Source organism: Rhagoletis pomonella, unplaced genomic scaffold (assembly GCF_013731165.1).
Source record: "Rhagoletis pomonella isolate Grant_MI unplaced genomic scaffold, Rhpom_1.0 Rhpom_scaffold_02610, whole genome shotgun sequence".
Taxonomy (NCBI): Eukaryota; Metazoa; Arthropoda; class Insecta; order Diptera; family Tephritidae; genus Rhagoletis; species Rhagoletis pomonella.
This window is the reverse complement of record NW_023461163.1, coordinates 3,772-17,399: the sequence shown is the minus strand read 5'-3', so window position 1 is coordinate 17,399 and position 13,628 is coordinate 3,772. Positions and strand designations below refer to the sequence as shown.

General features: G+C 37.7%; 1 protein-coding gene and 1 pseudogene across 1 annotated transcript; one reads left to right on the top strand and one right to left on the bottom strand.

The window, feature by feature from the left end:
- Positions 1–1,271: 1,271 nt before the first annotated feature.
- LOC118753556 lies at positions 1,272–3,245 on the top strand (annotated as a pseudogene).
- Positions 3,246–6,686: 3,441 nt separating this feature from the next.
- LOC118753554 (histidine-rich protein PFHRP-II-like) lies at positions 6,687–8,339 on the bottom strand. Its single transcript, XM_036488438.1, has one exon. The coding sequence runs from the start codon at positions 8,337–8,339 to the stop codon at positions 7,146–7,148; it is 1,194 nt and encodes a 397-aa protein (XP_036344331.1). The 3' UTR covers positions 6,687–7,145.
- Between the last annotated feature and the right edge of the window lie 5,289 nt (positions 8,340–13,628).

Genomic DNA, 13,628 nt, shown 5'->3' with positions numbered 1-13,628 from the left:
AATGGTAAAGCAGTGCAAGTATGCATAACTGGGCTGTAAGAATTCGCTAAAAAGAGTATCTAACTCTATGTCCTGTATGCAAAACTATTTTACAAAGTCAGTAAATTGAGAAATAGGAGTTGTAAGTTATAGGCAAAAGCCATTCGAACATTGAAATTTATTGTTATTAAACTGAAAGTTATTTTCGAGATAACTAACAATACTCGACAAAAATGTAAGCCTTCATTTTAAATAATTTATGCTCCATAAAACGATTGATCTTTTTGTTGTATTCATTTCTTGGGCTTATCAAACATTATCTAAAACATATCAACTACAATTAAATTATTTTCTTCTTATTTTTTACAGTACAGTTTAAGGAAGTTCCAACGTTATGTAAAAATCCGTAAGAAAATAATAAAGTATTTGGTTTGAATAGAAAATTCAGTACAAATCAGTACAAATTTTGAAAAACCAGGACATTAGCGTGTTGATTGAAGAAATGAATAAATCAGTACAAGAGTTGAAAAATCAGTACTGTACTGATAAAATCAGTACTCTGAACATTTTTATATGAAATCATTGTACACTATTTTATATTGGTTGCAAACTCAGAAAAACTAATTGATGTATGTCGATATTACACTATTTTATTATTCACATTTTAAAGCTCCCTGTGAAAGTTAGCAGCAATATAACGAGGTAACCTACTCTAACGATATTTTAATATTACAAGAATTTCTTTGGGATTTTCTTAATAATAGTCCAAGTGCACTATACACTATTTGTAAACAATTTTAGTACCTACACTGTTATAAAAATTCGTTTTCCGCGAATAAGTTCGTGATCCAAAAAGATATTTAAAAAAACTAAAGATTTTTCTAATAAATTAAAGAATTGTCTATCCAATGGTACGATTATCGAATAATAGTGTATGTGGCATTTACACTGTTTCTTTATCCCAGCGACGATTTAATAGGCAATTGATTCATACTGTAGATAAAATGCGTACGAATGTAACGGTGCCAGTCAAATAATCGACCAAATGTACACATATTTTTCTGTCAACTAATATTTGAAAAAAAACCGTCCGTAAACGACAAACGATATTCCATGATTTTACTTTATCTAATCTAATTATGGCTTGTCTTTGGAGAAATTTTTTACGCCCCGCTGTTGGTAAGTCACAATTTAAATTCTATAAAATTATTTTAAATTAAATTTTACTTAATTCCTACAAAGTTTCAAAGAGCCTATCCTTTCAAACTTCTCAATATGGAAAATATTTTAATATGCAAATGTTCAGAGAACCAGGTATTAAGGCAACCATTAAGCGAGAATTTTCCGGATCCGGTAAGTAAATCATCTCCAAACGATTTCACAAATCAGACTATTTTTCCTTAAGTAAATGACGATGCTCATGATGAAAGGAATGACCACGGGTGTGGGGTCGCACCACCGGTAGAGCCTGAATTTAAAAATGTGAAAGCAGAAAATAAAAATAAAGATGTGGAAGAGGGACTGCAAATGACTGAAAAAGAGGAGAACTCTTCAAACGATTTCAAAAACAAACAAAAAATAAAAGGAATACGTTCCATACCCGGGGCTGTTGGATACATTTCTGCTATCATTGGACCAGTAGTGGATGTAAAATTTGAAAATAACGTCCCCGAAGTTATGAATGCAATGGTTGTACCAGAATATCCTGGCGGAAAATTAGTTTTAGAAGTATTGTACAGTATAGATGTATCAACAGACTGGAAAGGCTTTTCTCATTCTTTTAGGTGTTTCATCACCTTGGAGACGGTACCGTTCGATCAGTCGCAATGGACAGCACAGAAGGACTGCATCGCGGCCAAAAGGTATTGGACACAGGATATCCCATAAGAGTTCCTGTGGGAAAAGCGTGCTTAGGACGTATCATGAATGTTGTTGGCGATCCAATTGATGAACGTGGTCCTATTCAGTCTGATTTTCATTCATTTATACATGCAGACCCACCGGAAATGATGGAGTTAAATGTAAATCCCACATTAATGGAAACCGGAATTAAGGTTAATCAATAACTCTTCAAACCTTAAAAATGTTTTTCTTTTTTTACTTAACATGTTTGTTCATCAAGGTTATTGATCTCTTGGCGCCATATGTAAAGGGAGGGAAAATCGGTTTGTTCGGAGGTGCTGGTGTAGGGAAGACAGTACTCATCATGGAGTTAATCAACAACGTCGCTAAGAAACATGGAGGGTATTCCGTTTTTTGTAGGCGCTGGTGAGCGTACTCGAGAAGGTAACGACCTATACATGGAAATGATTGAGTCCAAGGTGATTTCAATAGAGGATGACAGTTCAAAAGTGGCTCTGGTATATGGACAAATGAATGAACCACCCGGAGCACGATCGCGTGTCGTATTAACTGGCCTTACCTTAGCCGAATATTTCCGCGACATGGATGGCCAAGACGTGCTGCTATTTATTGATAATATTTACCGTTTTACTCAGGCGGGTGCTGAAGTTTCTGCTTTACTGGGACGCATACCGTCCGCTGTTGGGTATCAACCAACCTTGGGTACAGACATGGGTGAGAAGCGACGCTCTTTCATAAAAAAATATTTACGGACATCATCTTAACTTTACTAGGTTCCATGCAAGAACGTATTACTAGTACGAAGAACGGGTCTATTACTTCCGTACAAGCCGTGTATGTGCCAGCTGATGATCTCACTGATCCAGCACCCGCTGCTACCTTTGCACACTTGGATGCCACTACAGTATTGTCACGCGCTATTGCCGAGTTAGGAATTTACCCTGCAGTGGATCCTCTAGATTCGTCTTCACGGATAATGGATCCATCCATAGTAGGCGATGATCACTATAATGTAGCTAGAGGAGTACAAAAGACACTACAATCATATAAATCCCTACAGGTTCTTAAGGAATTTTTTTATTTGAGTTTGCTACTAAAGCCGTTTGTTATAGGATATCATTGCCATTCTTGGAATGGATGAACTCTCTGAAGATGATAAGTTAACTGTAGCTCGGGCTCGCAAAATTCAACGTTTTCTATCACAACCATTCCAAGTCGCAGAAGTTTTTACGGGACATTCAGGGAAAATGGTATCCATTGCAAAAACTGTAGAAGGTTTCAAACGCCTTCTCGATGGAGAGTTGGATGAATTGCCGGAAATTGCCTTTTATATGGTCGGGGATATAAATGATGCTATCGAAAAAGCCAAAAACTTGGCAATGACAATGTCCATGGAAAAATAAAAAGATGTAATTGGAATTCGGTTGTTTTGAGAGGCGAAAATTACCATAATCTTACCTTTATATAGAAAGGCAATAACTCATTATCTTTCCAAATTTGGCTTTGTGCAATGGTCGGTAGATTACTCATTAAAGGCCTAACAGAATTTAAAACAACCGCATACATCAATAAACTAGTGTTCGTATTTATTAAACCCAGGATTTTAAAGAAATTCCCAGGGACGGTAACAGTTACAACTTTTATTAAAAAAATCACTCTTTAACAATTATTTTTTGACTTTTATTTAATTACTATTTAAATAACCGTTATTTCTGAGTTTTATTTTATAAATCGAAAATAACAATTATTTTTGATTTTTATTTAAATAATCTGCAAATAACAGTTATTTTTGATAATTAAATTATATGTCTTTATATAACAGTTATCGAAGACTTTTATTTATAAAAGTCATAAATAAAAATTAGTCACTGATCTTTATTTTTTCAATCATACTTATAAAGTCATTTGAATAAGTCGTAGTAAACTTTTGTTTTCCAACACCTTCTTAACTGCGAAAAATGTTAATGACTTTTATATGATTGATTTAAAAAATAAAAGTCGGTCACTGATTTATATTAATGACTTTTAAAAGTAAAAGTCACTGACTGATTTTTATTGATGACTTTTATAAATAAAACTCTTCAATAACTGTTATCTAAGCCATATAATATAAAAATCAAAAATAATTGTTATTTTGGATTTATAATATAAAAATCAAATACAATTGTTATTTTTTTAAATTTTGCATAAAAATTGCAAATAAAAATTTATTTTCAAATTTGAGTCTCGGTGCAAAACGATATCGATTTGTATGTTTCACTTAGTTGTAGAACATTTCCTTCATAGTGAATTTTTCCATGACAGTTTTCATCAATAACTGTTATGTTCGGTCCCTGGAAATTCCAACTTCAGAACTTTAGTTTTTTTTATTAAGATTTTTGACTACTCTGTAAAAACATAAACATTTTAGATAGGGTCTTTTTATATTAAGGCAACGATATGTACATACTAGGCATGTGCGATTATTCGATTACTCGAGTAAGTTCATTTGTTCCATTAATCAATTACTTGAGTAACCAAGATTTTGATTACTGAAAAGGACGATTATTCAAGTTACTTTGATTTGATTTGATTCCTAAAAAAATTAATTTTGTTCATTTGCTTTGGAAAATGCTTATTTTTTTTTAATTGTGTATATGAAAAAACTAATTCATTTTATGATACAAAAAAGAAGGCGTTTCAAAAAAAAAAACTTTTTAATTAAAAAGCAGATTTTTTGACAGTAGCTCAATTGTGAAAAATTCGAAGCGCGTAGAGAGAGCAATTTATATCACAAAATTGGGATTATGAATCAAATAACTATGGTGCATTTACATGGTATGAAGCCATATGAACTGTGATACGCTAAAATAGAGGGACTACATGTTCCAATGGGGAATTCAATGATATCGAGAGGGATGCATATAATACATTTTTTCATATGAAAAATTATGGGGAGATACTGTAATCATACTGTTTTGATACTGTTAAGCATATGAAATTATAGCAAGTTGGATTTCCATACATCTTCCCATAAAAAGTTTAATGGTGCATTTACATGGGATGAATCTGTTCATAAGCCGTATGAATTTTCCTATAAAAGAAGCACCAACTCTGCGAAGAAATGAGTGAAAGCGATATATATTTAACAATTTTGACTTATATACTTGTGCAAGTATTTTTTTTTCAAACAACAAACAAAAAAAATTCATTTTGTGCTAACTTCGAAACTAATAGCTTATATTTTTGTTAAATGTGCTTTAAAAAGGACCTACTACCAATAAAGCCTTGTGGATTGCAATTTTTCCATATTTGTAATGCTTCCATTTAAACATCTTTGTGGAAAAACAGTTTCTTGTTCAGAATTGCTTGTTTACGAAACATTTGGCATAAGTTGAAATCATAGGGATGCCGTTTTCTTCCGTTTCTCAATGGATTTTATAATTGAAAAGGCACCAAAATACGTATGCAATACTTCTACATATCGTCGTTTAAAGTACAAAACCGCGCATCAAAAAAATTCAAAACCTCGTATGTGAGGTTGCCTAAATTGTATAGGAGAGAGTAAAACATGTCCTAATTAAAAACGGTTCTCTCTTTTAAACTTAATTATAGAGTCCGACCGATTCCAATTTTTTTTTCAGGTACCGATGCCGATTAATCGGCTTATGGGGAAGAATCGGCCGATACCGATGCCGATGCCGATTCCATAAAAAATTACAAATAAATGTATTAATTCATAAAATCAGTACATTTCACGGCGTTAAAAAAACAAAAGAAAGGAAATTATTGAATTAATTGGCTTGTTATGCAACATATAAAAAACAAAAAAGTTTTTTTCTAATAGCGGTTGCCCCTCTGCTGGTAATAGTTAACCGTCGAATGTATTCTGTCATGGAAACAGCTTCTCATAACAATACAATTGCCGTTCGGAGTCCTTTACTTTATGTGACAAAATCAAGGCGCACGCCACATATCGGAGGAGAAGCTAGGCCAAAGACTAACATATTGTGTAAGCGCCAATCTGTATATCGTCGTTTAAAGTACAAACCTCGTAACTGACATTTGTGCCGAAAAAGATATTTGGTCACCGCAAGCTCCTGGCAGCCTATAGCCATTCATAATAAAATATCGATACCTAGACATAAAGAGAAGAGATAATTAAGTTTACAAGAGAGAACCGTTTTTAATTAGGACATGTTTTACTCTCTCCTATATAATTTAGGCAACCTCACATACGAGCTTTTGAATTTTTTTGATGCGCGGTTTTGTACTTTAAATGACTATATGTAAAGGTATTGCATACATATTTTGGTGCCTTTTCAATTATAAAATCCATTGAGAAACGAAAGAAAACGGCATCCCTATGATTTCAAATTATGAAAAATAAGTTTTAAAAATAATTAATCAGCCTTATCATGAGCTTCGTTTACCCCGAACCGGGGAACCCATTAGGTGAGAGTTGCGCGTCGTGGCCATGGTCTGCTAGCTTAATGTACGTCAATATTCTAAACCATGCATATATTTTGCAGCAAAGCGAAACAAGATAAATGCGACCCTGTGGTGGCAGTTTGCAGTTGCTGAAACCGCTCACATATTCTCTCATTTCGCTCACGTCATTTTGCTTGTTGTCTCTTGTTATTGGATTTGACACAGCCTTTTGTTGCTTGCTAGCTATGCAGGCTAGAACTTTGCAATGGGGTGTTTTGGTACTCTTGCAAATTTAGAATTGAATTTTGGCATTTCGAGAATACCCCTATGTGTTTTCACTAATTGTACGAAAAATAGCATTGAATTTGACATAGTGGAAACAAGTCTTTAGAAAAACAATCACAGTTTTAGAAGAGCAATGAAACACATTAAAATTTGATGACCACTTTGTCCTCTGGATTAAACATCGTTCCTACTATTTATTTTTGTTTAATGGGAAAACGTTGACTAAGTTGACGATCCTTAAAGCCGTTTTTTTCTTCCCACAAATCAGCTTATCTGAAGAAATACATAAGTATATTCATATGTACATATTTGCTTAAATTAATTTTTGTGCATCTAGGCGAAAGTGTTATAGAACGTATACATAGAGGAAAAGAAAATTTATTCTAATACATTCCTGCAACCGATCAGTAATCAATTTTCTTGCATTGTGTATATACTTTCCCGTTTCGATACTTCTTATACTGCTTACTTATATGTAATTCGTTTCTTGATAATGTTATTCCATTTATGTATGTATGTATATTCAATCCTTTCCGTTCCGATAATCCGCAGTGAGATAATAAGTATGTATGTGTTTAATTCGTTATTCTACGCGTAATTGTCAGAAATTAGTAATGGTGGGAGTTGTACTGGCCGTCATTTTCATGGCTGTAATAATCTTCTCGTCCCGGACCGTGACTTGCCGCGGCCAAAGCATTCAAGTGTGCTGCACGGGCATGTTGCACTTCCGGTGGCTCGATTGGTACGCCATTGTGAATGATTGGGATGTGGATAGGTCCTGGATGTTTGTAGCTGCCCGCATAACCACCGTCATATGGGCCATCCCATCGCCCGTCGTAGTGACGGCCTTCGTCGTGTGAACCACCATGACCCGCTCGAGCTGACGCTTCTACGACAGCGGCATAATGCGCTGCCTTAGCATGTTGCACTTCTGGCGTTTCTACCGGCACCCCATTGTGAATCACAGGAATGTGGTAACCATGTGCAGGTACTGCGTGACCAATAGAATGACCTGCTCGAGCAGCAGCGTGTGCAGAATAATGCGCAGCTTTAGCATGAGCAATTTCTGGTGTGTCTACGGGCGCACCATGGGCATGTGCCGAATGACCTAAAGCTCTAGCATGCGCGGCAAAATGTTCAGCCTTGGCAGCCTGTACATCAGGAGTATCCACAGGGACTCCACCATGAGTCAACGGAATGTGGGACAAAGCGTTTTGGTGCGCATAGTTCCAAGAATGTCCGTATAGTGAACGCTTATACAAATGATGAACGTGCGGATCATGAGGATCTGGATGCGCAGCTGCGGCGGCGGCAGCAGCAGCATATGCAGCATAATGCTCAGCGCGAGCATGTTGCACTTCTGGAGTGTCTACAGGAACTCCGTCATGAGTCAAAACCGGAATGTGTTGTGGATAATGTTGGGCGTATGGCACGTAGGAGTGAGCAGCAGCGGCGTAAATGGCGGCAAAGTGAGTATCTTGAGGTAATGGAGACTTCGGCAAATTCGTTCCGATAGCATTAAAACCATGGTGTGGATCGGCAACATATGAAAGCGACTGTATGTGTCCGCTGCCATCAACGTAAGAGTAGGAACCACGGGTCACCCCATCGTGAGAACGGGTCTCTTGCTTCTGTGAGTTGGGATCAGCATATCCATATGAGTAGGTATGTGCATGAGGGTCTAGTTGTTGAAATTGTGTTGAAACTGCACCGTGCAGGGATGCGGTGCATGAAGATACCAGCAACGCTGCTAAAATTAGCTGAAAGTATTGCAAAAGAAGATAAATTAAGTGAAATGGCATTGCAATTGATTAAATATATTTATTTTTCGGAAATAAAGTTCAAACATACATAGTATATAATTGCGAACATAGTAGAGATGGGCACGGGACTAAATATTTAATCCCGATCCCGCCCATCCCGAAATTCGATTTTTAAGTCCCGAACCCGCCCATCCCGACGTTTTTCAGAATTGTACACGGGTCCCGTGGGTCCCGAAATCTATCTCTAAAGCAGGCTACATTCGGACAACAAATTTAAACGATCAATTAAGATTTCAACGTGTGTGGCGTGGTTTGCAAACCGATCGAAGGTTAACAAAAATGTTCATGTCTTTCATATTAATTTGAAATAATAAAAATAATAATGAAAGATCTGATATCTTCCGATTACTTTGTTTTGCTTAAAAAAAGTGCTTATTTCGAACATCGTTTTTAAGGAAAATTTTGTGAATTTTCGGGGGTTACGGTTTTATCGGCAGTATCGGGAAATGATTTTGGTCCCGTCTCGCCCGCCATATTTTTACAGGTCTTCCCGATACCGTCCATCCCGGCCAATTTTAAATCAGTACCGTGGGTCGCGCGGGTCCCGCTGTCCTGCGCCCATCTCTAGTACATGGTACATATGGAGTGAAAAAGGACTCCCACAGCTCGAAGGAGTGTTTTAAGAATTTTCCGAATATGGAGTCACAAGGGAATCTCACAGCAACACCTTGAATAAGAGTTGTCGCAGCGCACCGAATGTGGGGTGAAAAGGAGATCAAAATGTTTATTTTTGTTATCTTGTTTTTCTTGTAAGCAATAACGCGTGGTAAATTACTTTTGGCTAACTTTAGGCACATTTAAAAGAAAATTTGCTGGTTCTGGCAAAGAATATAATAGACCGAACACGAAGTGGTGCCATAGTTCAAGGAAACGTCTTTTAAGAATGCATAGATAAAAAATATTTTTTTTTATTTTTTTCATATTTTTTTCTTTTTTTACTGAATTCTGTATTCAATCATTGTATTTAATTTTAAGTTAAACAAAAAAAATCGAATACATACTTATACATTAGATTTTCAGCATTTTGAAAACCCGTAGAACCTTCTTTACGGTCTATTATCGAAGCACTCCCAAAACACTCCATTAACGATCAAATTACCATTTCTATGAAAAAGTTATGAACGACTTCCATATATACGGAGCACAAAGTCATACCCATACATAAAACTGAAGTGACTAATGCATGAGATTCGACACGGGGTATATATGTAGTATAATAAATAAAATTATAGTTTAAAAAACTAAAAAATCGCTTTTATTACAATGTGACCTGAAAAGTGCAATGGGGTATAGTCGTTGTGTTAGGTGTGCAATTACAGTTGCACGGCTATACTCAATCCCTACTCTTGCGTCCTCGTTCGCGCACTCTGGGCAATGTGAGAAACCCACGAGCGAGATGCGGTAACCAATCCGAGTGGGGCCTTGGGTCACGGCAGAAAGAGAGGGAGCTTCGGTGTGGCCATTCCGACTTTTTCGGTTTAAGGGCTCACTGAAGTCTGCAGCGTCTGTTCGGCAGTAGGTGCGGCTGCAAGCGGGTGTCTGGCTTGGAGCAAGTGGCTCGCTATATAAACGTGTATTTGGTTGCGAAATCACCCCCGTCCCAGCAATGGGTTGTGCACTGGGTTTGGGACCCGCCGCGTAAAAACCCCTAACGACCATGGCAAACGTTTAAAGGACTACGATTTGAAGGCACGCACCAGGAATGTCCGGACCCTTAATGGGGAAGGTGCCTCTGCCCGGCTGGTTGATGTTCTCGTAAGAACAAAAGCTGACATCACTGCCATCCAAGAAATGCGTTGGACGGGGCAAGGCAAACAATGTCTGGGGCCTCGTGACGTATACTACAGCGGCCATATAAAGGACCGCAAATTCGGTGCTGGATTTGTGGTGGGAGAGAGACTCCGAGTACTGTCGTTCACCCCGGAGGACAAACGTCATCCATAGTTCGCATCAAAGCGAGATTCTTCATGAGACGGAAGAGAAGGATGAGGTATCAAAGGAACTCTTCTATGAGCGCTTGGAGCGCACGTACGAGCGCTACGCCCGCGACGATATCAAAATCGTGCTTGGCGACTTGAGTGCCAGGGTGGGCAAGAAAGGGATCTTTGGAACCACCGTCGGAAAATTTAGCCTCCACGACGAAATGTCCGACAACGGAACGAGGCTGATTTATTTCGCCGGGGCCCGAAACATGGTAGTATGCAGTACTAGGTTCAAGCATAAAAAGATTGATCAAGCTACGTGGCTGTCCCGGATCGAAAAACGAGAAACCAAATCGATCATGTTGTGATAGACGGAAGGCATGCTTCCAGTGTTTTGGACGTACGTACACTCCGAGACCCAAACATCGACTCGGATCACTATCTTGTTGCAGCCAAGATACGCACCCGCCTCTGTGCAGCAAAAAATATGCGCCCAAATATGCAAGGAAAGCTTATCGCTATGTGAGACCGCTATAGGGATCTGAAGAGGGAAGCGAGACGTATTTTCCGCAATAAGAAGAGAGAGACCGTAAGAACAACAATGGCGATCTAGTCACAGATGTTCAGAACGTACTTAAATTCTGGAGGGAACACTTTTCCAGCGTCTTGAATGGTAGCAGCACGGAAAGTTGTGGAGAAGAAGAACCCGAGCCCCCAGTCGATGATGACGGAGTCGATGTTCGAATATTAATAGGTACGAATAGCAATAACGCGGCTGAAAAACAACAAAGCTGCTGGAGCTGACAGCCTGCCAGGTGAGCTATTCAAGTACGGTGGCGAGGAGTTGATAAGGTGCATGCATCAACTCTTATGCAGAATATGGTCAGATAAACGCTTGACCGACGACTGGAATTGAAGTGTAATCTGCCCAATCCACAAGAAAGGCGCCACCGCCATTCGCGGCAACTACCGCGGGAGCAGCCTTCTAAGCATAGGTTACAAGGTGAAAGACTTAAGCCGGTGGTCAATGAACTGATTGAGCCTTATCAGTGTGGCTTTAGGCCTGGAAAATCCACCATAGACCAGGTATTCACAATTCGTCAAATCTGGTAAAAGACCCGCGAAAAAAACCAACACTCGAACCCTATTTGTCGCCTTTAAAGCCGGTTTCGACAGCACTAAAAGGAGTTGCCTATACGCTGCTATGTCTGAATTTGGCGTCCACGCCAAACTGATACGGCTGTGTAAAATGTTGTTGAGCAATACCACCAGCCCCATCTCAATAGGGAAAGACCTGTCCCAGCCGTTCGCCACCAGACAGGGCGACCCCTATCATGTGACTTCTTTAATCTGATGCTGGAGAGTATAATAAGAGCTGCAGAACTAAACTGCTCAGGAACAATTTACTACAAGAGCGTGCAATTGCTGGCCTTTGCCGATGACATCGATATCATCGGTAACAAAGACCTCGAAGTCTGTTCTGCCCTTTGCAAGTTGGATAAGGAAGCAAAGCGAATGGGTCTGGTGGTAAACGAGGACAAGACGAAGTATCTCTTGACATCAAATAAACAGTCAGCACATTCGCGCCTTGACACCCACGTCACTATTCACACTTATAATTTCGAGAGAGTAGAGAATTTCGTTTACTTGGGAACCAGCATTACCACCGATAATAATGTCAGCATGGAAAGCCAACAGTTGCAATGGTCGTAAAACAAGTTTAACTATACTCACGTATTTGTGTTCGTACGTCCTACTGTAATTTACATTGATTTATATTTTTCGAGATCAACAAATAAAAATAAAAAAGTAATTATTAATATTTGAGTTTCAATTTTTCGCTCAAAAGTAATTATTATTACTTGATTTTTATTTTTTCGATCAATAATAATGATTATTTTGTGCTTCTTATTTTTTCGCTCAAAGATATTAATTATTACTAAGTTTTATTTTTTCACTTAAGAATAACGATCATCAAAAAACTCAAATGCTACACCAGCGTAATTTCTATTATCCGTTTCAGAGGTAGTGACACCCTAATAAAAGGAATAAGTCGATAAAATCATAAAAAATCATTATTTGTGATCGAAAAAAAATAAAAATCAAATAATAATCATTTCCGTTGAGCGAAAATATTAAAATCATAAAATAATGATTAAATGCCGATTTAAATTATTTTACTCATAATCAGGCGTGGGCAGAGAACGAGCACACGCTCAAAATCGCGTAATAATCGTGTGTACGCAAGAATGATAGAATACAAGATTGTGCCCATCAGAGAGGATTTTTGAGAATAACTTTTGTGAGACGTCACACTGGTTCATTTGCGAGAGAGAAATGCCAAAACGTGAGCAAGAATGGAAGAAGAAGAAAAAAATTTTGCAAGGAAAAACGTAAACAAGTTGCACCAGTGTGACGTCATGCAAACAACGATTGTGTCAAATTCGTTAAGAGAGGAATAGCGGTCCGAGATCGGCGCAACCTTTGTATTCTCTCAATCGTGACAAGCAAGCGTATGGTAGTTTCTCTACTCGCTGGCGTAGCTTCGTGTGCCTGTGTGGCGCGATCGTGGCAAGTAGTGTACAAAATTTGGCTCAACAGAAGAAGTACGATCAGTATTTGCACTCGCGATCAGCGTTGCCAGGTTGACATTTTTAACGTCATTTGGACGTTTTTTGTATCCTGTTGACGTTCGGACGTTTTTTGTGTAAAAAAATACGTTTTTTAACTTCTCAGTAATTTTTCTCTGTTACTAAATCTTTTAACTAGAACTTATTTTGAATTATTTTTTTTATTTTTTACATTTTGGACACAGATGACTTAAATATGATGCACATCAAGCGTACGCGCATTTTTTTGGATTCTTGGCTGGTATTGTGAACACTTGAGGTTAAGAGACTTATTGCAATGCTTGAAATAGCACATTAAAAGCCAAATCAGGAAAAGCTCATCTATTGCAACACGCCCGCTCGCAAATGCACCAAAAAACCTGAAGCAGCATAAAAAGTCAGAAAAAAGTAGGCGACTTTTTTAAGGCTTCATTGAAAATGTAATGAACGCAAAAAAGGCTGAAATATTGCTATATTCCTTCTTAGCAGAACGTCATTAGCATTTTCGACAACGGACCACATAACCAAATGTCTACAAGAAAAAAAATATATTAAAAATCTTCAGAAACTTATAACCCGCACATTATTACCCTGGAATTTAATAGGCTATCAAGCTGGATACTCAAAAAATTCTTAAAAATCTTAATAAAAAGTTGAAAATCTAGCTGATACTTTGCAGATTTTTTATAATTTTAGCACAAAGCTTGAAATGGGGATTTATATTTAGTTTGTTATAT

Bases quoted from the DNA above. Each gene is read 5' to 3' on its own strand.
- LOC118753554 (XM_036488438.1), bottom strand. From the start codon at position 8,339: ATGCCATTTCACTTAATTTATCTTCTTTTGCAATACTTTCAGCTAATT.